Source organism: Haemaphysalis longicornis, unplaced genomic scaffold, assembly GCF_048455015.1.
Source record: "Haemaphysalis longicornis isolate Haplotype H1 unplaced genomic scaffold, Haemaphysalis longicornis Haplotype H1 scaffold_9, whole genome shotgun sequence".
In the NCBI taxonomy this organism is placed as follows: Eukaryota; Metazoa; Arthropoda; class Arachnida; order Ixodida; family Ixodidae; genus Haemaphysalis; species Haemaphysalis longicornis.
Window position 1 is genome coordinate 62,943,274 of NW_027526460.1, and position 25,103 is coordinate 62,968,376.

Genomic DNA, 25,103 nt, shown 5'->3' on the forward strand with positions numbered 1-25,103 from the left:
ATTTTATGTGCAAGTATTCGTTTTTCCTCTGTCTACAAAAATTGCTGGTTGCATATTTTTTCCTGTGCAACAAAAATGACCAGAACACTGTTCAATGCCAAGCAGAGTGGTTCAGTTGGATATACCGGTGTATTTAATTAAAATATCTCAAAACGTTTAGGGCAGTGAGTGAACTGGGGTGGATTTTTCTTTATATGATTTGGTAAAGCATGACATCATGCCTGGCGAACGTCGATATATTCATCAGATTGTTACGTTCATTGGTGGTGGATTTCTTACATATGGAAACTTCAACGTTAAGCAAGAACACCAACAAACAAGCCCGTTTCAGCGGTTGGTGGCCGAAAGAAACGTGGAATTTTGTTTCTACGGGGAGGTTATGCTATGAGCGCCGGGAACATGATTGATGGGAGGTGATAGAGTAGATGCAGAAATAGTGCCTGAATATGGTCGTGTTGGTGTTTGACTAAATCAAGCGCTATTTATTGGAACTTTGCAGTGCCAAAATTACCCTGTTTTCAGTAGCCAAACGTTATTTAGACAGGCGTACTCGCTACCGAATCAAGTACATCAGCCTTCAACGCGCAATCTTCGCCACAGCTTATAAAGCCACCGTAATTGAGTTCGTTTCGCAATTAACCACTGTTATTGGTTAAAAACCGTGATCTTAAATAAATGTATCTGTTCGTACTAGATATTTCATTAAAAAGCGCATTTCAGCGCTTCCTTTTAAGTAGATGGTCGCTTCACAATAAGTCAGCAAGATTAGTCTACACTACCAATTTGCGCTTTCCATTCAACTCCAAGAAGTTGTTTTACATATAAACACTTTGGTTTCAACTTGCTGTAAAACCGCTCTTGAAGAAAAAAAAAATTAATGTACAGGGTTTCGACCTCAGCGTTCCTAGCACACAGGTTGGTGTTTTCAAACGCTTGCAGCGCAACCTCACCGTATCTAGACGGCGTGCAATGTGCGTCATCCAATTGGGCCTTGTTTGAGCTTGTACAGCGGAGGAGATGCTGCGTCTGGCAAGCGCCCTGTTGTTTATTGCTCCGAATCGCTTAGCAGGATGCGCGTAAGACTCTTGCTACCCTATGACCTTGTTGGTGGGAACGTGGGACCATCCCATGTCGCTGAATGAAGCAAAGGTTCAGCAGAAAGTCTGGGGTATTCTCGTCAGTGTGGAGCTGCCGTCTTGAGCTCTCAACCCCTTGGGGGGACGCTTTGTGCCGGCATCAAAAATTGAGACTCGGCACACAGCTTCAAGACGGTGAGTAAATCGACTACTTCGACAATAAGCTGTGAGTGGGATATGTTGCGTTTACTGAAGTATGCACAACCAACTGTGAAAAATTGTTGTAGAGATCTTCGCTGGCGGTGAAACAAACCGCGAGTGCAGTGTCACTTCATAAAATTTTGCGTTAGTTATATAGCAGTTACCCCTGCTTCGCGTATCGGCGTCCCCGAGCGTATAAAAAAGCAAACAGAGCAGCCATTGAACTCATATAGGAAATACGTGAAGCTACCTGCTTACAGTTTAAGATAAATCAGTACTGTCTTCAACAACTTCTTGCTGAACAAAGGTAAAAAGTTATAGCGGTATTCGAAAGTATATTTAGTGCTTGGAATTCCTCGTACGTTGCAAAGTTCTGTACGAATTGTTTGTAAGCGACGACCTGAAATCGGTGATTCAGATATTTGTACTGAAAACGAGGATGCGACGTGTGAAATCCGGCAACAAGTATTAATTAAAGGAATTTATGCACACTCTCTTTGCTAGCCTGTTTCTAATGCTTTTATGATATAAACTTTCGTTAAAAATTTGTGCGGTAAAAAGCACCAACAGAAATTCAATTACGGGAAAAAATCCCGGCAGGCGGACATTCAGATTCCTAATAACAGGCACTGAGATTACTTTGTTTCGCTCAAGTCCGTAGCGGCTTTGTGCAGTTCATTTATTACAGCAATTGAGTGCACTGAACCATTAAAAAGGCCTTTGTTAATTTTTGAAAAATACTATAAAATACGAAACAGAAGCTTCCACTGTCTCATGAACTGCTTTGACGATGCCACATCAGTGTCTTATTGCTTTTTCAATTTCTTTCTATAGTTCAGCTGTTGTTTTGGAGGTACTACCTTTTATGGTTACGTCAGCCCAGTTTTTGTGTCGAATGACAGCTGCTCATCTGTACATTTAACGATAATGGTGCCCCTCAGGTTCGAGGTTTATTGCAATGAGTCGAAGCCAATGAGTCGTTTTGTGAAGAGTCAACGGAAAAAACTGCGTTCCTACAATGATATATGACGTCAGGATAATATGCTATAAATGGGTTCCACTTCATGATATAATAATAAATCTGGGTCAATGAAGTTTGCTCCGAGCTACCTGGAGAAATCTTTTTTTCCCTGTGCAAGCAGATGCATGTGTGTTGGTAGGAAGCTTTAAGGCTTTAATCTTTCCGTTCCGATACAACACGCATACACTCTGGCAAAGTTGCGTTCAGTGATGAAAAGCTCGGAAATACTCAATTATAATCCGGGCAACGTAACGTAAAGCCAAAATTATGCTGGTCAGAACAGATTGACCTGTGCATATCTCGCAAATAGGTTAATGCCAACAGCAGCATAATGTTTTCCGCGGTCCACTTATTCCCGTGCGCTGGTTCAAAATAATATTTCTTGTTCTATGCGATGCCATCTTGACTCTTAAAGCTCACAGCACCATGGCTTTCGATGAACCCCTTTTCAGACTGTCGGAGGGCAAATGGCTTGCCAACATTTCCTACCTGCCCTTACATGCATGGTTGCTGCAGTTGCTGCGATTCCAAACCGAAAAGGTGAGGCGTAAATGTAAATGTTTGTTTTGAAGACTCAAATTCCGGAGTTCAGAGGGGCTTTTGAGCGCCTTACGCCAGTGCGAGAGCAATCATTTTGTAACTATGACCAGAACTTAAGTTAGGAGTGATTACGGTGCAAAAATTAACTATTGTTTGCTGTTCGGTTGCATTAAAAGCTTGCTACTGGTTTTGATTTGCCGAAGCTTGTAATACGTTCGGTGCATTTGCAAAAAATGGTAAAAAGTAAGTTTAATCACAGCCAGTTGTCCTAACGGAAATCATAATTTGAGTTGCAAGGGAAGAAAAATTTATTATTGACATTTTATTGCAATAAATGCACATTTCCCCCAGCGCAAACGTTTCTTTAAAAGGAACATGCAGTGTCGAGTGGTGTCGTGTGCGCTGAAGTTACCAATAAACTCCTCTCCGGGTGCTTCCTTGCACGCCCAACCGTGCTTTTAAATATAGGTTGCCCGAAAACTTCTGTTTCTGATGGAGGCGAAAAGCAAAAAACGCCCGTGTGTGCGAGATTTCGGCGCACGCTAAAGATTCCCAGGTGGTTAAAATTAATCCGGAGCGCTACATAGCGGCGTGCCTCACCGCCTGTGTAGCGTCAGCGCGTTAAACTCGTCATCAATCAATCAATCAATCAATCAATCAATCAATCAATCAATCAATCAATCAATCAATCAATCAATCAATCAATCAATCAATCAATCTCAATAAATAAATAAACAAATAAATAATATCCTCTTAGAATGAAGTTTTGAGTTTGCAAATTCATCAGACTGCATTCACTGACTCTCTCTCTCCCTCTCTCTCTCTCTCTCTATATATATATATATATATTTATATATATATATATATATATATGTGTGTGTGTGTGTGTGTGTGTGTGTGTGTGTGTGTGTGTGTGTGTGTAAGGTATGGCCCACTTATAGCGAACCCGGTTTTAACGAAATAGCGGCTATAACGAACAAATATTCGTTTCCAATTACCATTTCTATACATAGATTTTGTGTCCAGATATAGCGAAAAGCCGATATAACAAACTGATTTCAATTTTTCGATGTGTTCATTCTAAGCGGGCTCGACTTTATATACACAATACACATCGTATTGAAGTTGTATCCACTTCAACACGTTTCTTTTGTATCGTCCTATTTCATTATCGTCATATAACTGCAAGCTTCTAGAACACATCATTCATACGCATACCTCTGAGTTTCTTGGTAAGCATAACATCCTAACAAAACACCAGCACGGATTCAGAAAAGGTTATTCAACCTCTACTCAACTTGTTGAGACAATACACAATTTCGTAACTTCAATTAACAATAAGACTCAAACTGATGCAATCTTTACGGATTTTGCAAAAGCATTTGACAAAGTCTCCAACAAAAAAATTACTTTTTAAATTAGAGAAAACACTTAAAAATGTGCGCCTAATAAAATGGATCGCAGACTACCTTATAAACCGTAAATAATTTGTTGCTTTTAACGAATACTGTTCAGAAGAGGCAACAGTTGACTCTGGCGTTCCACCGGGTACTGTTCGGGGACCCCTTTTGTTTCTCATTTTTACCAATGATAGTGTGAATGAAGTTCCTCTAAAAAATCAAGTTGTACGCTGATGACAAGTAAACAAGTGTGATATATTCCGAGATATCCAATGTAACTGATCAAAACGTTCTAAATAGTGCCTTTCATAAAATTGTTGCGTGGTGTGATTTATGGCAGATGTCAATTAGCTTCGATAAAACAGTATTTATGCGAATAACCCACAAGAAAAAAACCCTTACTATTTAATTGTTCCACTTCCAGCTTCACCCTTTCTGAGGTAACTAAAATTAAGTATCTTTGACTTTGGATTACCAATGACCTTAACTGGACTAAACATATTGACTCCGTAATTACAAACGCTAACCGAAAACTATTTTTTCTTCGAGGAGCTTTAAAACATTCTAATTCAGCGTTGCGGACTCTAGCGTACAAGACTATCATTCGCACAATGTTAGAATATGGGGTTATTGTTTGGGACCCCTCCACTAAAACTAACTTAACTAAATCGGAAAATATGCAGAAAAAGGCAGTTCGCTTTATCTTTAACAGCTTTGGACGCACCTCTATAACTGAACTCTTACATCGTGCCAATGAGCCTTCACGTACCGAAAGAAATCATTTAATACGACTAAAATTTCCCTACCAATTAATTAAAGGGCATTACAAGCTTGATGTTTCCGATATCATTTCATTTTCATCGGGGTACGCCACCCGCCAAACGCATCAACTGACAATAACCCCTTTTCGGTCGCAAAATAACTGCTTCAAATATTCTTTTTTCACGCGTACCATAACTCAGTGGAATGAACGAACTAATAACCAAGTCATGGAGCCGTCTTATTGTTGTTTGCAGCAAGTTTGACCTGATTATTTATATCTTGCTGTTGTATTTGTTTTTGTTTGTTTTGGTGTATGTATTCTAGAGTGCCAACATTGTAAAAAATTGTCTGTAACCACCCTCCTAAAATCCCTGTAATGGGAATTGCAGTATCAATAAATAAATAAATAAAATAAATAAATAAATAACGAGAGAGCTTCAAGTTGGAACATACTGGAGGGCCATATTTGCAGTCACGATACCTTTCCACTCCCATAATTTCGACTAAATAATGATGACACTTGGGACTCGATAATATTGTTTCACCTTGTGATAACTAAACCCTGATTTGTAATCTACGCAGATGCTTCCTGCGACTTCACGGGATTTGACTCGTATGCCGCCGTGTCACGGATCCTGGCCAAGATGCCCACGTACACCGAGTTTCCGTACACCCTGTTTAGTTCCCCACCAGGCGCTAGCTCCGTCCTCGGCTTGGAAATCGGAGGACTCAACGCCAGCGGTCTGCACCACATTCAACAGTACGGCCCCGCCCTCCCGTTCTGTGTTAATGGCAGCCGTGTGCTTCAAGTGGACCTCATCCACAACGGCTTAGTGACTCTTTCGATGCCGTGGAGAACCTGCTCGGGACGGCAAGGCAGTATAAATATATGCGCGGCTCTATCGCGGTTCACTGTACTGTTCCGGCTCGTTGATTCGGAACAGCGAAATGAAACTGCCCTGTCGGTCATGCCGCCGGTAGTGCCGGTTGCTCTTGATGGTGCATACGTGCTGGTTGATGGTGCTGGTGAAGGTGTGAAGATGGCTGCTGGAGTCCTCAGCTCAGTTTTCAGTGGCGTTGTTAGGGACATGTATAACCAGCTGTTCTTCGCATCGTTCCATCTGGCACTACAACAAGCTATGGAGTGAAGCTTGCTTACCGCCGGCGAGAAAAAGGCGGTTCTGCAACAGTTAAAATGGGGAGAATAGTAGGAGCCTGGCGGAAATGTATGAAGAATAAAGTGAACTGATCGTTGAGGATTTGTACCTTCGGCTATGATGGATTACACGAAGTAAAGGTCGTCGTACGGACTGCCAAAAAACAGGCTTGGTCATTTTTTAAAATTTTCTCGCAGAGATAATTGGGGGAACCAAGGGACAGTCGCAAGTGGCGTTGCCTTGAAGCCCTGCCACTGTTTGGTGCACTCCGACACCAGCGGCGTTCAGTTTTAAAGACGATAATCTTTCTTGGGCTACTTAAACGCAGAAATTTTGGTCTGTCTGTATGTCTGTCCGTCTGTCTGTCTGTGACTCGATTCAGCCGCCCGGCCAAACTAAAACAATGCCTGCGCAATAGTCTTATATAGTCACAGCTAAATGTGCCCGTCTAAGTCCGGTGTAATGTTCATACTTGTCAACATTGTTGAAGAAGAACAAGACATTACTCAAATATAAGACAACAAAGTAATACAGAAGTGATATTTGCAGCGTTCCTTTATAAAAAATCGTACATGTTCGATTTGTGCGAGATTAAATACTTCATCAACTGCAGAAAAAAAATCCCTCCGCCGTCGCCTGCTGTAGCCCGCGCCACTATAGCTTCTTGCGGCATTTTAAGGAATCAACCGGAAACAGTTTTTATTTATTTTTATTTTATTTATTGAACTTCTGACAATAAAATTGCCAAGGTGCTGAGGCAATAGGTGATTGAGGCAGTGCAGTCGCCCCAGGTGCAGCAGCTGCCGCCAAAGACGACTGCAATACTCGCCTGACTAGGCCCCTAGCACCTGACAGCACAAGCGACAGCAGAAGCAGCTATACATGCCAAAATACATACAACAAGCATGCACACTTCCAGTGTAACAACAGCAACATATGCCAAAATAAAGCATACTAAGGAGACATAACTGAAGAGAATTACACGCTTTTCTTGCGTAACAAAATGTAACAGAAATAAAATTACCGTGCCCACGCTTCGTTTTTGCGCAGAAAAAGTAATATAGCGTAAAAAATAACAAAGTCAACAGATCTACAAGAAAAATCTTACACATCATGGAGAAAATACATTTTGGTTTTCCGTTTAAAAGCGTATACCGAGGAAGTGTGTTCAACCATGTCAAATAGTACAGGGTGATTGTTCAAAAGATTAGGAATTTGCCATTTAAGTGTTTGAGTGCCATAATTAGTTCTAGTTCGTGCTTTTATAAAGTTTTTATGCCGGAAATTATATGCCACTTCAGTGTTAGTGAAATTAAAAAGAAAAAGCTCTGGGTTAGTATTGAACTCTAGAAAAATCGTTTCAGCCAGTCGTTGATTATACAATGACTGAACATCAAGTATGCAATCTTGTTGAAAGTATGTATATGTATTGGTATAGTTTGAGAGGTTATGAATGAACCGCAGACCCTTCTTTTGCATGCGATGCAAGCCAACCATGAGTGATTTTGACGCAACTCCCCATACAAGTAAGCAATAATGTAACCGTGCGTGCACATAGGCAAAATAAAGTTGCTTTTTTATTCTCGTAGGCAAAAGGGCTCTAAATTTACTTAACAAGCCAATGTGTTGGGCAATGTTACGTTTTATAGAACTTATGTGACATCCCCAACGAAGATTTTCATGAAATACTACACCTAGAAACTTATGGTCAGAGACTCGTTCCAAAGGCTTAGATTCAAAAGCAATTACATTAGTAAGAGTAACAGTTCTGTTAATAGAACAAAATACTATATACAACAAAATACTATATTGGTATTTTGTTGCATATAGTATTTAGTAAAATATTGTATATTGTATATTGTATATAGTAAAATATGTATGGGCTGGGGTGCACTAGTTAAAAAAGGTTCCACTAGATAGGTTCCACGTTCTGCTTGCAACGCACGTGGAGTAGGGAAACGCGGTTCTATAAACGTTGAAGTAGGGCGCCTCGATTCACGCGCGTCTTCACCGTACGGCAGCGTTGGCATCGAGACACCCGGTTTGGAGCAGTGGAACGCGGGAAATTTAAAATGATTTAAGCAAACCTTTGGCGTCTTTACCTTGGGACTAGCGCGACGCAAGAGGAACAATATGAGAGGTGAGCGGGAAAGCGAAAGGGAGTCAATAAAGACTATCGTCTTTTGACGACATTTGCAACGAAAGAAGCAGATACGCGGCCAATTTTTTTTCTAAACCTGTTCATCTCGACGCCTTACAGCGTGCGATTAAAGAATTGCAAAAAAATAGCGTACGCCTGAACTGAAAGGCGAGAGAAAGCAAGGAATAGCTGAGAGTTTGATAACATCTCTGACTTCCTTAAAAATGAAGCGAAGAAATGTGGACAACGATATTATTTCAAGAAACAAAAACAGTTCAATCTCTAGCGAAAGAACGAGACGGAGGAAGTGACGATAACAAGTACCCACAGAGTTGGCTCACCCCGCATACAAAATTGTCGTATTTTCGCTTCCGGCTGGTCTTCTACGTGAAAAGGAAAATAAACGAGGACGCTTAACTGGTTAAAAGTGTGAGGAACACTTAGCGTATGTACTACCTGAAACACGTGTTGACGTTTGTATAAAGACTGCGTTTTTTGGTGCAACGAAGAAAGGCTGGTATAAGGAAGCGTAGTAAATAATGGAAGCATGGCAAGAAATAGAGCGGTGCTCAGTAAAGTAACAACGCTGGCAGCCGAGCCTGATAAATCTAATGACATGTGAACATCGCCGTCCTGTGACCTGAGAAGCCTAGCTCGCTATACGACATATTTTATGCACGCGAATAGAAACCGAGTAATGAAATGATCTTGCAGTACTTCTAGAAGATGAAATACTTTTATATTGGTTGAAGAACAATAGGAAAATAGGAGAGGAACTACAATGTGAAAATAGGAACTACAATGTGAAAGCATGGCCGTGGGGTTAAAAAGTAAATCTGAATAAATCTGAAGTAATGATGAATAAACATGCCGAAAGCAACCTGTTCAGCAGATGCGACGAAACGCTAGATCAAAAACTAGGAGAATACAACTACCTGGGACAAGTTCCAAACCAAGAGAAAGAAATCCGGCGCAGAATAGGTATGGGCTGGGGTGCACTAGGCAAGCACTCCAAAACAATGAAAAGCAAGCTACTTTTACCGCTCAAAACAATACAACAAATGTATCCTGCCCATGATGACATAAGGATCAGGAAAGAAGCTATTGGATCAGGAAACTTCTTGGATCAGGAAACAAGCTCGAGTAGAATATATCATAGTTTAAATAAAGAAAAAGAAATGGTCTTCGGTTGGCCATGTAGTGAGGCGAAATGACAAGCGGTGGACAACCAAGGTGACAGAGTGGATGCCGAGGGACGGGTGTAAAAGAAGGGGAAGGCCAATGAATCGATGGAGGGACGAAATAAGAAATTCGGAGGCAATGAATGCATTCGAGCAGCGCAGCGCAGGGGAGGTTGCAAGTCAATGGGCGAGTTCTTCGTCCTGCAGTGGAACTAATTAACCTGTTGATTAGGATGTTTGTAGTTTTGTTCTAGTAATCAAGTAGGAGCACAGGACACAGTAGCGTAGGCTCGCCTGTGGAGTCTCTGCGTTAGAGCCACTATCACTTTCGCCATATACAATATAAGCTAGTCGCAGTGTTCAACGCTGTGAAGTTGTGACTTCTTGTGCATGGGCGAGAGACAGCAGACGGGGTATGGCGGGGCGGTTGAATTTCCTCTTTTGTAACACTAATTCAATAAAAGTTTTACGGTGACGGACGTTTTTAATAATGCCCACTGATTATCTGTACTTCGTTGTTTTAGTGCAAAAATAATCTGTGCTAGGAACTTTAGCACGGCTGTAATCATATCTTCTTCGCTGCTACGTTAACGAAAACTCAATTTTGCGAATTGCTTTCTACGAAACGCTGGAGTTGGTAACTTTCTCTCGCCCTGTTTACCGACGTACAACATGCAGTGAAAACGGGATGCCTTGCTCGGTTCTCTAGTTGTTGCCTCGCATATTTTGCTAACGTTCAGTTGCCGATCACAGTTCATGCTTCCGAGTGGCCTCCTAGGAGATGCATCGGCCATAGATTGCACGTCGTCTGTGCCGATTGCACGTCGTCTGTGCAGGGTTTTTACATACGTGTTGATTTTTCTTTCTTTGTGTGACACTTTTTAACAAGAGCTTCAAAGCGAAATCTTTATCAAAACTGTCTTGAGCCGGCGGCTGAAGGAGTACCCTCCCGAACCGTGGTGAAAGCCAGCCCCAAGACCTGAGCAGACAAGCAAACGCCCGCAGGAATTGTTTGTCATGCACTATTATCTTTCATGCAATACAAGAATATTGCTTCTAATAAGTACGCATTGCTTAATTGCGGGTGCCCTTTAAATAAATGTGTTCAATTATGTCCCAGTGGCAAAGCTGGGACGCACAGTTCATTTAATGTAGTGGTAGGAGCTTCTTATTCCCTGAAAAACAATTCTTCAGCACATTAACGAACAGTTTTGCGCAGTCCTCTCGAGTTAGTTATAGTGAAGTTTAATTTTGCGATACACACAAGATCCAACTCTTTGTAAACCTAAAAGGAGATGCCAGTAAATATGGTTGAAGGTTTGCCGAATGAATAAGGAATTTATTGCTTATAGATAGCAGGGGTTAAGAGAAAATACATAAAACATGAAACTGCAATGTTAACCGAAACATTTCTTCTTATTACTTGCGGGCTGCCCAACCACCACTGCTTTCTCTCTTGTAGCATCACTCTATTTAGTTTGTCTCTATGATCGAAAGATAGCTTTGCCATTATGAAAAATGAAACAAGTTGACCGGTTTTTAGTGGGGTCGTCCCTTGAAGGGGGAGCAGCAACGCGTAGCCGCATTTACATAATAAAAAGTGAGAAGTAGACAGTGAGCATACTGGTTAGCAGTGTCAAGCCTAGCTTGGGACAGCTATTATATTGGCTAGCGTTCGTACACTTGCTTTGACTGGGATCTGACATACTGTACAAGTGGTTACAGTGGCAGCGCCAACGCGGCTAGACCTGCGGTGCCATCTTTCAAGCCCCTGTCATTGCACAATGTAGAGATATATCATGATGATAGGGGGAGAGACACTGCGGTTTTGTGGATACTAACGCGGGAGCACCGGTTCAATTGGGGGTCCGCCGAATCGCTGCCCGAGCTGTGGGGCGGTGTTAGGCGCGAATGTTGCTCTGTCCAAACATTCTACTTTGGATGAGGGTTCGATGCCTCTGGCTTGGGTAGTGCGTACACCTTGACACTACCATGGTTAGTACCTGCGGTAGAGTTCATTTTCTCGTGGCCGGTGCTGGCCTTGAGAAAATTTCGTATTGTTATTTCTGGTTATTTTGCCATGATTCGCCCATACATTTGAAACGATTGTGGTTAAAAGCTTGTGTAAAGGCTATGCTATATATGCGGCACAATGTAACAACAACAAAAAAAATGAACTGTGAATAACACTGCGAGAACACTGGTAGTAAATTATTGTAATACTACCCACGGTAGCATAAAGACATATACGTTGTTTACGCTGATTCAAAAACCCTGCTCCTGGCGGAGGTCAGACGGGTCATGAATCGTAAAGCCGGCTACGTGGATATTGGCCTTCTGTCAGAACGGCTCCGGTCACGTTGGAGTTGCTAGGACAAAAATTCTCACTTATTTTTCGAATTTGTTCTAGTCTTGTTTGGGCGCAGAAAACCATATTAGGCGCTCCGCGTACGAAAGGCATGGTAAGGGAAGCATGAAAACACGTTTCGTCACTTTTATACACTTTGGAAAAAAATTGAAAACAAAAATTTGACTCGTATCTGCTTGCCTTGTTGCAAATGTCGTCGAAAGATGACAGTCTTCTGCCGCCTTGAACGTAATGCCCTGTCTTCTGTCCCTGTCCTGCCGCTCAAGCTCTTCCCTTTCCTCTCGCTCTTCCAACTAGGAGCGGAGTGATGCTTTCTGGCTTCAGTTATATTTTTCCTCGTTTGCACTGCCTGCAAACTGCCGGTGCAAACTGCAAACAGTGCAAGCCGGCACTGCCTGCCGGCTTGCACTGCCTGCATTCCTGGGATGTTTTGTTATTGTTTAGGTATAAACACCGCGAGCTCAAGATCTACAACGTATCATTAGTTTTTATTTTTATTTCGCCCCTAGTCATAATCTAGACAGGGATCTTATACATCGTGTGGGTGCCACCTGGATGTAGGGCAAAAATTTCTCACATATGCTAGGACCCATATACTTCAAATCACGAAAAAAAAAACGGACATGCACAGTTCTTTCAAATCGATTTATCTCCTATGGCAAGAGCTGTTTAAGAAGAGTTTCCAATTCGACGAAAAAATCATTGTACCAGAAGTCGCTCGGTCCCTCTTGAAATCGCCTCTCAAAGGTTTCCAACGATGAAAGCGCTAAGGCTACAGGGACTTCGGCCTTGCGGCGAAGACGTATCCCTTGTCCCGAGCCTTCCACTTCGCACTGGACCGTGAGTCTCAGTAGCTTTGCCGTGGTGACTAGCTTATCTTCACTTCCTAGTGTAACTGCTATGGAGAGAGGGCGTTCGTTGGTTAGATCGAACTGCACCACGCGTGTGCCATTCCTGCAGTACGTCAGGAGGGGGCCAAAGAGGCGAAGGCTGTCCATGCTTTCGATTTTACGATCAGCTATTATCAGATCCCCAGAGCGGCCGTGGAAGCGCTTCGTGCTAAGGTGCACTGGAGGTAGCTTGGTGAGGAGGTCGTTGTTTATGACGCGTTCTAAGTCTTCACCGGCGAAACTGCAGCCTCCTGAAGGCGAGAAACGAAGGGCAAAAAGGTATTTTTAGTTTCGAGCGTGTTTTAATTACTATTAAGCAAACGTTCACCTATTTTTGCTGGAAAATAAAGATAAATAATACTAGCTAGCTAGCTAATTAACTAGCTGACCAACTAACTAAATAACTAACTGATTGATAACTAACTAATTGACGGACTAATTAACTAAATAAATTGATTGATTGATTGCTCGATGGTTGCATTGGGACATTACATGAGGAGTGGGCATGACACGACACTTCAAAGTAGGGTAACGACAACATGGTAACGGCAGCAGACTATGTACAGTAATTATGGAGGCACTTCTATATGAGGGGTGGGTATTGCACGGCACTAGAAAGCGGGTTACAGCAACATACTGATAGCATAGGAAAAGGGGTGCACTGATTACACTGGCACTAATTCGATAACTAATTTCCCAGCGCATCCAAGGAAAACCGACGAAGGGAATTTCCACTCAGGTAAACAAAATAAAGCCTCGGGAGCGTGTATATGCATATACACAGTGCATACAGTAAACTGGTGGGGGGGTGTCTTATGGCACAAACGGAGGTGGAGGAAATGGTAGTTCAAGGAGGAGCAAAAAGGGTTCTTGGGATTCACATGCAATGCGGATAATTCACGATCATTTAATCACCAGGGCAAACAAATGGCAACGGCAAACGAGACTTGAAGCAAGAAAAGACAATAAGCTGTATGGAGGGATTAAATAAAAAAAGTATGAGGTAGAAAAATGAATTAGGTCATAGCAAGACAGGAGCAGTTGGAAGTGTCGGTGTGAAGGCCTTCATGCTGGAGGGGGCATAATTCAATCATTCACAATCGTCCTGACCACGCTTACTGGTTGATTGCAATGTCCTCCCGTTTCATATTCCTGTCGTCGCTGTACCCGTCAAATTCCAATAACTAATACGAGCTGGAATTACAATTTAGATTAACTAAAAACGTTTTTTAGGTGAGTATGAGTGTACTCAGCTTTCAGTTGCATTGCTGTTCGGCCATTTTAATTTTTGTCCTTGCACCAACTTGTATGTATTTTTCCCGTAAAACCGGTTCATAACATTGTTTTTTTTTGTTTTCATGTTCAATGTTTTGCACCACTGATGTATTAATCCCCCAGTTCAGGCCTTTACAAGCAGTTTGAATAAATAAATATGTGGGTGATGACGATGAGATTGCTGCTGTTAACATCTGGTGATTACAACCTTGCAGTCGCCGTAAGCACCTCGAGCGCACAGCCGGCTTTTGAAGGAAGGGCTAAAAAAAAGAAAACAAGAAGCACTAGTATCTCTTAGATTGTAAGCCATTCGAATTGACATTAAGCAGCGCAAACACAAAGTAATATATCATTTACGGAATGTGAGAACAAGTTCTCAGGTTACGACGAAATTTATTAGAGCTCAACCATCAAATTCTCGAGCAAATAGCCATTGTTGATGATTAAAAACCTTAAACATCGCGAGTCTGGTTATTTACCGCCTAGGGGAGCCCGGTTATTTAACGCATGGTGCAGACGGCAGATAACAGGTGTGGAAGTAAAATACAAAATTTCAGATGTTACAAGTTGGAGTAACCTTTTAGGAGCTAACGCACAAAGACACTTCAAAACCTGCCCTGCGGTATCGTCTATACACTGTAGCTCTATGGCTTCGCGGAAAGAGGCAAGACGTTGCATCTGTCTACAAGTTCCTAGGCACAAGTATAAAATAAGGGTTTTCACATAAGGCAAGACCGTGTCTAAAATTGTACAGAACTCTGAACTGGTAAAAGTAAAACTGTCAAAGTTTGAGGCTCACTCATTTTCGATGAAGTGAAAACAAATGGCGAATTTATACACGGGAATCGTTACAAAACAGGAAAACAGGGATAACTAAATGCAGAAAAAAGTGGCAGCATGGCTTTCAGCCTTTTTTGTGTAATGCTTTGAATGTCATGCCACTCGATTCTGCTGGTACGGTTACAGGCGTGGTCAAAGATTGTACCAGTGTTTTTCGTACAAATGGATTCTAGCGTAGACGTTCGACGCCTTAAAACAGTGCGGAAGTGATGGTAGTGCGATTACAGAGATAATAGGGCAACGGTAGGATGACACAGCCCCTGGGTTGGTTAACAAACACGAAGTTATCCTGACATAGCTGCAAGTTGGGCTGCGGCATGCATTACAGACACAGCGGCTAAACTTTCGGCACCAACTCTGTCTACATTTATTTTCTTTTATACCTTTCTTGCAAGGAAACAACTGCAGATGATCACTAATGAATGCTTCGTGATAAGGTTCGTTGTCCTTCAGGGGTAGAGGAGCGGGCTGATAATAATAAAAATAGGCCAATGTAATGGATAAGATATCTTTCGAATAGGTTTTAGATTGTAAAAACAAGGAAAAATTGATATTTGCACATTTTAAGTGTTTCGTAAAGCGTATAGAGCAAAGAAAAGCTGACATATCATCATGTTTTTTATTACAGCCTTGTTAAGTTCTAAGTGCATCGTGCCTTCTGTCTCCGATCTACGAGCACAGCGAGATGTATAAAACCGCTTTGCTTGGTCAGCCACACCCGCACACAAGTATCTCCCCCATGCAGTTCATTCATACCAGGCGGAGGGGTCTGGGTGGCACATGCTGATGCCAAGAACAGCAGGATGGCTGCCTTCATGAAGGGGGCCATGGCTTGAACCTGGTACAGAGAAGAAGCAAAGATGACAGACCAACAACCTAAGAAACATTTAAATAAAATGTTATAAAGATAAACATATCTGGGGTACCACCCTGTAGAAATATCTGTAATGTCTCAAGAAGGTTTCACCCACGGCGGCAATTTTGGGCACATGCTTGTCTTTCCTATTGCAAGTTGATAAGAACGCGCAGTTTTGATATAGATGGATTCCGAGCTAAAACACAGGCTATGGCGCTCACATTTTAGGAACTGAGAAATATCTATCAGGAGCAACGTGCTTATGTTGGTCCCGTATTTATATTTTTATCTTTATCACATGCTATAATATCTCGTAATGCCGATAAGCCTCGACGTTCGAGTGATTCCGACTAAATATTGCTTCGTGTGCAAACTCTAATCCTCTTAAACTTATGGGATAAATATTATGAGTTGTTTGCAGCCCATTTATTGCCACCGTATTGAAATTGAATTTAGTGCGACCTCCAGCTGAGCTGCAAATGAGTGTGGTAGGGGTGCATTTAAACAAGAAAACTACTCTAAAAATCATGTACTACTGATTGACAACATCATACCTACCACTTTTACTCTATTGAGGCACCAAGAATGTAAATAAAGTGATATATTACTCGCCAAAATCTCAAAGTAGCGCGAAGGCGTTTTCAGCTGTAAACAAGGCCAAAAATCAGACAACGAAAATATACTAAAACAGAGAAATGTTGCTATTTCATTTGACTAAAGGCACTACCGCTACACAAATGAAAAGAGCTGAAAATCTGGTTCAATATCTACGACGCCCACACTGCTCTGTGCATGTCCAAAGAGAAGTATCTCACAGAGAGATACACCACTTACCGAAGCGTCACCTTTGAGCAAATGTATACACCAACGTAGGAGGAGCAGAATCCCCGAGCACAAACTCCGAATAGTTCGTCTGATGTGTGTGGCGAAGATGGATCTGAAGTTTTATTTAAGTCAAGTAGGACGAGTTTCTCATATACCGCGTCGCCGATATGAAGGTAATCCCGACACCACACCACAGCCCAGACCACCCATTTTGTCCGGATGGAAACATCGCGCTATCCGGTGGCGCTGACTGGAGCGGCGGTGTCAACGCTGCAGCGATAAGAGCTACAAGGGCGTGGCCAACAGCTTCACGGAAAGAGCAGCGCATTTCTCTGTCGGTCCTTTTCTGCCTTAGTCAATACTGGAAAAACACGGTTTGCATCGGCTGGCGGATGTTTCCCAGTGCGCGTTCGCTACAAAGTGTGCGGAAATTTCTCAGCTTCGGTGTAAAGAAAGCAGGATGTCCCGGCATGATAAAATCACTTTCAGAATATCAGTATCAGTTGTACGGGGTTCTGGGGGAGTGACGAATGTGTGGTTCTAAAAGACAGTATGTTGGAAAGGGGTCGTGGGGGTGAAGAAAGAGATTTTCAATTGGAGCAGCGCCCAGTGACAATTTCTGCAGAAAGCAATGACACAACACTGAAGGAAATTGAGGAATACTTGTATAGTTTATGCTTCTTATGCCTTAAAATTTAATGGTGTAGTATTAGCGACTAAGCGTTCTGTAAGGAAAGATTTGGCCGTTAAAAACGACCTTCACACTGGAGAGCATGCCGAATTGTGTTCACTGTAGCGAAATATTTTGATCGGAGACACTCACTGCTTTTTATGGAGTTTGCAAACCAATTTGCAAAATTTCGCGTATACCAACGCCTGAAGCTAGATACGGGCAAATAATGGTAACAAGCTGTCACTCGCACAGCGGCGTGGCAGTCACATTTCGACGCAGCGTCACGGTGGAAGGAGAATACAGCAATCTTGCATCAATGCTTTCTCATTCACAACACCTAAGCAGCCTGGATGGTTTTTTTTTTCATTACTGGGACGGAGAGCCTTGTCCAAGCGCCTTTGTTACGCCAGTATGTACTATACATCCGGCATATCCAAAGTTGAAAGAAGAGACAGAACCATATACTTGTTTGTGGAAGCAGCAAGACAGCATAAAAATAGACAGTGTAAAGTAGAACGATTCCAACCAACGGCAACACAAGACGTAAATTAAAACGGTTCCAACCAGCGGTAACACAAGACGCCCTTGCGATCAGACAACGCGGCTCGCTGCTTCCTCGCTGCTCTCAAATGTCCGATCTCTGCTTGTGGCCTCGCTTTAAAGCGGCCAGCTTGACTGTGACACAGTAAACCGGGGTAAATGACTTTTCAGAGACCACGTGTAGAAGCGTGTTTGTCCCTCCACGTGTGGCGGCCGGGTGATGTCAGTCCTGGCCCTCGGTTTTATCTGCGGAAACACAAGAGGATCGGGTGATCAGACGATATTATACTCTGCCCCGCTGCTGCCAAACGTCCATTCCGTGCTTCTCGCCTTATCTTAACAATAGTTTGGTAATAAATTTAACCTAATATAACAATTCTTTATAATATCATGGCCTTTCGTTTCCTGGTGGCAGCAAGGACGTGTAATCACTAGTGAAAGCGGGATGCATCTACCTTCGTGGAGCTTCGTCAATAGTGTGTTAGGACTATACAAAACACTCGGTATGCCTTGCTAATGACTCGCCAAGTTTATTAGGATTGGAGTAATTTTTTGTTTCAATGAATGTGATGTGTAGGGTTATACAGTGCATGGACGCATCGAAAAACGAAGCAAAACGACGCGAAAATCAGAAGGGGGAGGATGAATATTGTGCTTACAATAGAAGCCGTATAAACTATTCATCGGTAAGCATGAAAGGATACGGAGAAGCAGTCCGTAATGACAATGATGCTATTAAAATAAATTAATGGAGAGTTTTTCTTCGTTTTTGAATGTTAGTCTGCCGGCGGGTTGAAAATTCTTGCACAAAGTTCACTCTAGGGGCTGCTATGTGTCTTTTTTCACAGTGTGTAGCGCGGTGGGTTCAGCCATATCAGGTTCTCTGTCTTATGACAGTGGGATTTCGCTGGATTGTACGGTCGCGTACCATAGAACGTAACGTGCGGAGACGGGTAGGCAGACGCTTTTGAAAAGGATTAATTTGGTATCAAAACAAAAGGAAAGAACAACGCGATTTGGACGGAGACTCATGTCACGCCGGTCTGTTTCCCTTCCGAATACGGAGCAGAGTCGTCCATACGCAGCTTTTTCTGACTTTGGGGCAACTCTCAGCAGCTACTGGAATTATGTGAGAATGGGTGATATTTTGTATGTAGCAATTTTTCTCTTCACATTACTTCGCAGCAACAAAAATTCTAGAAATTTCTGAGTTTTTTGCGTAATTTTTATCCAACGTCGCCGCGAAGTGTATCACGTCTGATAACTCCAAACCTTGTGTAGCCTTGAACCTGGCAGAACCACCTTTCAATCAAGACGTTAAGCATTAAATTCAGAGAACTCTTTATAACTTCCAAGTGATTGATCACGAAAGCAATGCGATGTCACAAAAGACTGTAAATACTGATATGGGACCACAATTTGGGCGTGGATTTTTGCGCTTGCGAACACGAACAAAAATTTTGAAACGACAGCCAAAGTTAGACAAACAAAAACCAACACAGAAGAGGGAAGACAGTGACGAGCGTTTGTACGTCGTCGCTCTTCCTGTATGGGCTATTTTCGCTGATGTTTGGAGACGAACATCTTCTAACCTGCCTAATTGTTAATACAACTGCCACTGAACGCAGCTGCCACCTGCCAGGGCGACGGACAAAACAAATAGTGTACTATTAACCTTGCTGGAACGTTCCTTGTGTACGGATGAGACCGCAAACACAATCAATGATAATTTAAATGATTTAACATTCCCAGCGGCAATTTGGAAGAACAGTGTTTCGAGAACTTTGCCACTGTAACTAGGGCAGAAAGGACAAACGCACGGTGATAGACCCAGAGACATCGCTTGCTTTGTCTCTGTCCTCGTGCATCTATACTTTACCGCGCTGGCTAGAATGGCGGAGTTCATTTAAAGTTTCTTGCATAAACGCCCAATCCCAAAATGGGACAAATCCGGAAAGGGAAAAGTTAAATAAATACCTTACATCGGCTGCTTTTGCGAGATATCTTGCAGAAATTTGACCGATATTTTATGCACAAACTTTTAACCCTAATGGTTCCACCTCACGAGAGTGGTACGGCAATTCCTCCTCCTCGACTATCCTGAAACGGAGGTGTCATCCTCTCAAAGCGCACAACGGCTTTCTCAGCCAGGCTGCTTAGCACAACATTTCAGATGTGAAGCGCGTGATCGAGCTGAAAAACAAGGCTTTGCTAATGAACATGAGAACGTTTTCGGCTTGATAAGTCAAACTGCGGAGTCTATGCCATCTGCTCTCAGCAGACCAAAACGTATACAGAGGCAGGAAAGGACCGAAGTGTATTGTTGCGTGGGAAACCACGTGGACAAGGAGGCAAGAGAGGCCCCTCTTTGCAGGAGTAAACGCCTGGAAAAGAGTACCCATTTTCAAGATACCTATAAAAAGACTGACGCATTCAGAAAGCAGCCGTGTCACCGCAAACGCTTCAGGGTAAGGCCGAACTCATTTGATCTAAGAAATGTCAGCTTTCTCGGACTTAAATACTGATTTTCCAATCAGTACTTCGCTAATCGTCAAAGTTGGTTGAGCAGACGAGACAGGCATAACAGAAAGAAGGGCACATAGAAAACTATGCCTTCTTGTCTTGCGGGTTCTTCAATCTATGCGGTTGCATGTGGGACAAACCGTGTCAGAAATTGCCGAAGAAATCCCGAGCAAAGACACGCAAAGGACGGTACACATTGTTCGCCCAGCTCAAACAGGGCATGCAGCCGCACTATCAGATACCGCTGGATCACTTTTGGCGTTACGCTGTTCCTATTCTTTTCAATTGGAAGTACAGGTACAAGTGAAGCTAAGAAGTGACCTGCAGAAGCAGAAATGTTGCTAACATTGGAATGAAATACTTACCTGGGCTGCGGACATGCTTTGTTAGTTTTTGCTTCGTTAGCTGTAGTTTTTATGGTTAGAGGAAGTGTCCAAACTAGTGTAAGCATTTAGCCCGGAACTTTGAAAGTGAACCGACTGATGTACTGAACATTGCGAGGACTTTTGGTAAGTGTGTTATTCTTAGGATGCTGCCTCTCGCCCATCAGAGACTCTGAAAGTGTGTGTGCTTCACCCCAAACACTTTCTAAAGGGGGATTGAGTATGATGACCTCGAGGAAGAAGGCAGAGCGTGGGAATGCAAGACCGGCTGGAGCTCTGCACGCGCTCAAGAAAAGGCAAATTTAACCCAAGGACGGCGACCATGCAGCAGCGCCGGACGTCTCGAGCTCTGCCGGCATAGCGGGGCCCGCGCCGTAGAGCCGGACACCCATTCCTGCCCTATATCCAGGAGCCCCAGTTTCGCGCCGGGAAGCCTAGCCGTCGTTAGCCTTCCTAGCTGTGCTATGCTTTCTAGCCGTCGGAAGCCTAGCGCAGCTTTAAAACGGTTGCAATCACAGCGACAGCACCGGTGAATGACACTGACGTATTAGGAACCGAAATATATCAAGACATAATTGCTTTGATGCGGCATTGTATCATGTTTAAGGCGAAGCAGCACGGGGCACATTGAAAGTCCCCAGAGATTTGTCTGATCAAGACGGCGAAGCTACAATCAATGTCCCGAAAAGCTTCGTGGCAGCATGGGTACGTTTTAAGGGAGAAGAATATTTGTCCCTGACTAGAAATTTTCTTGTAGGGAAAGCGCTTTCCTTTTTGTTTTTCTAATGCGTTTCAAATGACGATCGTTCTTTGAGGAATGCAAAACACTGCTAACAGAGCTAGATAATGGTTTGGAGGTTGTGCTCTGTACCGTATACATTAGAGTGAAGAAAAAATTCTCGTTAGGTAACACGAAATAACCCTAATGTGAAGCAACATTGGGCGTAACGTCGGAAGTACTTGAGCACGGTACTTCATGGTTGCATTAAACACCTAAAAACAATTTTCAACATTTGCGTCATTTTTACAGAATGCAAATATGCAAAAATGGTCCCACAGTCATATGATAAACAAAATGGTTGCTTTATTTAACTTGTGCATGGTTGGTAAATAGAGAATGTTTTCCCCGCGGAACGCAGTTACTTCGTTAGTTTCTGCATTCACAGAAACGAAAATGTCATTCGCGTGCGGATATCATGCAGCTGAGGGCAATCACCCGTGGTTGAGAAGTACTGTTATTGGGAGGGGGGAAATAACAAAACGATATCTAAGACTGCTAATGCAAGAAACACCGTGACAGAGCAAAATTCCAGGTAAGCTAGAATTGGGCGTGTGGGCGTCGTCAGTCGTAGTCAGTCGGGCAGCTAGTCTGGCTGACCTCGCCGTTCATTAAAGACATTTTCGATCTTTCTTGCTCTCTCATTCCCTCTACAAGATAACAGAAAAAAATGCCCCTCCCCTTCGCGCCATATGGTCGTCCTTGTTTCATAAACTGTACCATCACCCTTCACTTCATGCCGATTTGTTTTCTTGGTCACCAGCCATTTTCCCCCGACGTTAACATGCCTTGAAGGTGATGCGTGCAAAGTGCCCACGTGTAGCTGTTCGCAATCATTCATACCTCGTACAATAATTGATTGGCATACCTGCCCATCTCATATTACAACTGCCCCAAATCCCACCAAATTTCAAGAACTAATAAGCGCTACCATAGCATTTTGAGTTCACTAAATGTTTTCTTAGGTGCAAATAAGTGTTTTCTCAGTTTGTGTCATTTTTGCTGTAGAATTATTTTTTTGCCATTCATTAACTTGTATCTGCTTCTTTGGCCTATAAACTGTTTGTTAGCTTTGTTTGCATCGTTCTTTTCCAATGTTTTTCGCCCCATATGTAATACTCTCCCAGCGAGGGTCTTTAGGGGTATGTCGAATGAAATGAAATGAAATAGGTTTCCAGATTGCCATGCGGCTCTCAGTAGAGTCTGAAGATGGAGTGTGAGACTGGAGGAGGGGCGGGGGTATAATTTTATAGCTTTATAAAAGTTTTTCTAAAGAAACACAACCCCTTTTTCGTTGACCTATGGAAGGACTGTCGGTCTCTGTTTTTGAGTTGATCCTAGTGAAGAGCTTATGACTGCACCTTAATGTTTGAGGATTCTTGCTTCATGACTGGCATGAAATTATACGACTTGAATATGTATCCTACTTTCTGAGCTTTATCTGAGGAGATAGATTATTGTATAAAACAATTGTTTTACGCGCCAACTTTAGATATTCATATAACGTGACAAATATCAGTTTCTGAAACACAGCACTGTCATAAAACTTGCACAAACACCAAAGGTGGAACCAAATGGCAGCAATGACTTAGCCGGAATGGTTCGTGCTTAGATGGACCGCGCGATAACCATATTATCTGCGCGACTGTATAGTTTGTTTTTACTATTATTATGAGATGTTATATGTCACAATGCCCAAAAGCATCGGGGCTTGAATTTTGTTCAACCAAATATTGCTTTGTCTCCAAGCAAGAATCCCCTGAAACAGATGGGGAAAAAAACCACAAGTCGTTCCTAGGGAATTTTTCCTTAGGTAATTTCAAGCCAACTTGGGGTCACTGATGGCATTAAGGTAGGGCTCTCTACTGCCAGTCAAAAATCGCACAGATGTATCCAAATAAGTAAAATATATAAAAAAAACATTTACTACTGATAGACCACATCGTACAACCACTTTTACGATACCGAGATACCAAGAAAAGTAGGTAATCTTTATTTTTTTCAATCGCGAATACCTCTATGAATTGCGGAGAAGTGTTCAGCTATAAACGCGTATGGTAAAAGCAGACAAAAAAGTTAACTTGAAGCAGAGAGATCTGTCTTTCTTTTTTAAGTGAAGGGGCTACAGGTAGATTAGTGAAACAAGCGCGAATCTAACGCTACCATTGCAAAGACGTCAACGCTGCTGTATGCGTCTGCAAGTAGTAAAGTCTCATACAGAGATACACAACTCACCGAAGCCTCACCGATGGGTAAATGCAAACACCAACGCAGGAAGAGCAGCACCCTCTAGCAGGAACTGGGAATACTTCGTCTGATGTGTATGGAGAAGATGGATCCGAGTTTCTATATAAGTCAGGTAGGACGCATGTCTAATGACTCCCCGCCCACGGGAACTCAATAATGACACCCCATCACCGCCCAGGCTATCCGTTTTCTCCGGATGAAGACATCGCTATCCGGTTATCCTGCTGGAACGGCTGTCTTCAAGGGCGTGACAGAGTCTTACAAAAAGAAAGGACAGCGCATTTTGCTTTCAGTCGCTGTCTGCAAAAGTCAGTACTGGAAGGACACAAAGTTTTCATTCGTTGCTAACTGTTAACCACTGCACGTTGGCTGTGGACAGTGCGAATTTTTTTTATTATTGTATGAAAGGAAGCAGCAAGCACGCTAAACCCAGTCCACGCGTGTTGAGATCACTCTCAGTATCGGTATAGCCGGGTAGCTGCGCATTACGGGTCAATGGTTCGGAAAGACAGAGTGCTGGAAAGGCTTCGTAGGACTCAAGCAAGATAATTTTTGTTGCGGAGTTGTGCCCAGTGATAGAATTCTTAAAAAAAACAATGGCACAATCGGTAGAAAATTTATGAACGCCTGACGGGTTTACGCTTCGTGTGCGGAAAAATTATTTGGCGTACTATAAGTAAACAATTTCTTCAGGAAATTGGGGCTGTTTAGAAGGTCCTTTACATGTAGGGCAAGCAGAACCGTTCTGGAAGCTATACAGGGCTCATTTTGATAAGGTACAATAGTTGTTTTCAGAGTAGTTAAGGAAATAGGTATCCTGGCGTGATCAGTTTGCAAAACAGTTAGAGAGATTTCGGGCACGCCAACGTCTAGCGCTATATGGAGGCAAATAACGGTGACGAGATGGCACTCACACAGCAGCACAACAGCCACAATTACTAGCAGTGTCACGGTGGCAGAAGCTCTCGGGAGCGTTCAATGCCACATTAGGGCTTTCGCAATCACAACCTCTAAGAAGTGCAAAGGTGTCTCCGGAGTTTTTATCCCTCCATTAGGGCGACCTACAGCGTTGGCCGAGCGCCTTTGCTACGCCCATAACTATGAAAGATAGGTTGAAAGTTCAAAGAACAAAAAGAGACAAAAACACACAGTCATTACAGCAAGCTGCAAGAAAGCATAAAAGTAGAAAAATACTGTAAAACGATTTCAACCAGCGGTAACACAAGACGAGCATGCGATCACACGATGCGGTGCGCGGCCTCGCTGCTCCCAAGTGTCCGATTCCTGCTCGTAGCCTCGCATTATAGCGGTCAGCCTTGGCTGTGACACAGTAAACCGGGGGTAACTGACTTTTCAGAGACCACGCGGGAAAGTGTGCTTGTTCTTCCACGTGCGGTGGCCGGGTCATATCGGTCATGGTCCGCAGT

General features: G+C 42.9%; 2 protein-coding genes across 3 annotated transcripts; one reads left to right on the plus strand and one right to left on the minus strand.

Annotated features, from left to right (window-relative positions):
• The first annotated feature begins 941 nt into the window (after positions 1 to 941).
• Positions 942 to 8,034, plus strand: LOC144151990 (uncharacterized). Of its 2 annotated transcripts, XM_077683175.1 has the most exons (3): positions 953 to 1,271; positions 2,751 to 2,838; positions 5,583 to 8,032. In XM_077683175.1, the coding sequence occupies exons 2-3, from the start codon at positions 2,766 to 2,768 to the stop codon at positions 6,146 to 6,148; spliced, it is 639 nt and encodes a 212-aa protein (XP_077539301.1). In that variant the 5' UTR covers positions 953 to 1,271; positions 2,751 to 2,765; the 3' UTR covers positions 6,149 to 8,032. The 2 variants fall into 2 exon arrangements, with proteins under 2 accessions (XP_077539300.1, XP_077539301.1); XM_077683174.1 differs by lacking the exon at positions 2,751 to 2,838 and having other exon boundaries at positions 942 to 1,271; positions 5,583 to 8,034.
• A 4,438-nt stretch (positions 8,035 to 12,472) lies between these two features.
• LOC144152027 (uncharacterized) lies at positions 12,473 to 16,767 on the minus strand. Its single transcript, XM_077683219.1, has 3 exons — positions 16,542 to 16,767; positions 15,608 to 15,689; positions 12,473 to 12,987 (listed from the first exon to the last, which is right to left on the minus strand). Exons 2-3 carry the CDS (start codon positions 15,678 to 15,680, stop codon positions 12,500 to 12,502), a joined length of 561 nt encoding a protein of 186 aa, XP_077539345.1. The 5' UTR covers positions 15,681 to 15,689; positions 16,542 to 16,767; the 3' UTR covers positions 12,473 to 12,499.
• Between the last annotated feature and the right edge of the window lie 8,336 nt (positions 16,768 to 25,103).

Bases quoted from the DNA above. Each gene is read 5' to 3' on its own strand.
- LOC144151990 (XM_077683174.1), top strand. From the start codon at position 1,139: ATGAAGCAAAGGTTCAGCAGAAAGTCTGGGGTATTCTCGTCAGTGTGG. The intron at 1,272-5,582 runs GTGAGTAAATCG...TAATCTACGCAG, and splicing joins CGGCACACAGCTTCAAGACG to ATGCTTCCTGCGACTTCACG.
- LOC144152027 (XM_077683219.1), bottom strand. From the start codon at position 15,680: ATGGCCCCCTTCATGAAGGCAGCCATCCTGCTGTTCTTGGCATCAGCA. The intron at 12,988-15,607 runs GTATGAATGAAC...TCTCGCCTTCAG, and splicing joins CACCCAGACCCCTCCGCCTG to GAGGCTGCAGTTTCGCCGGT.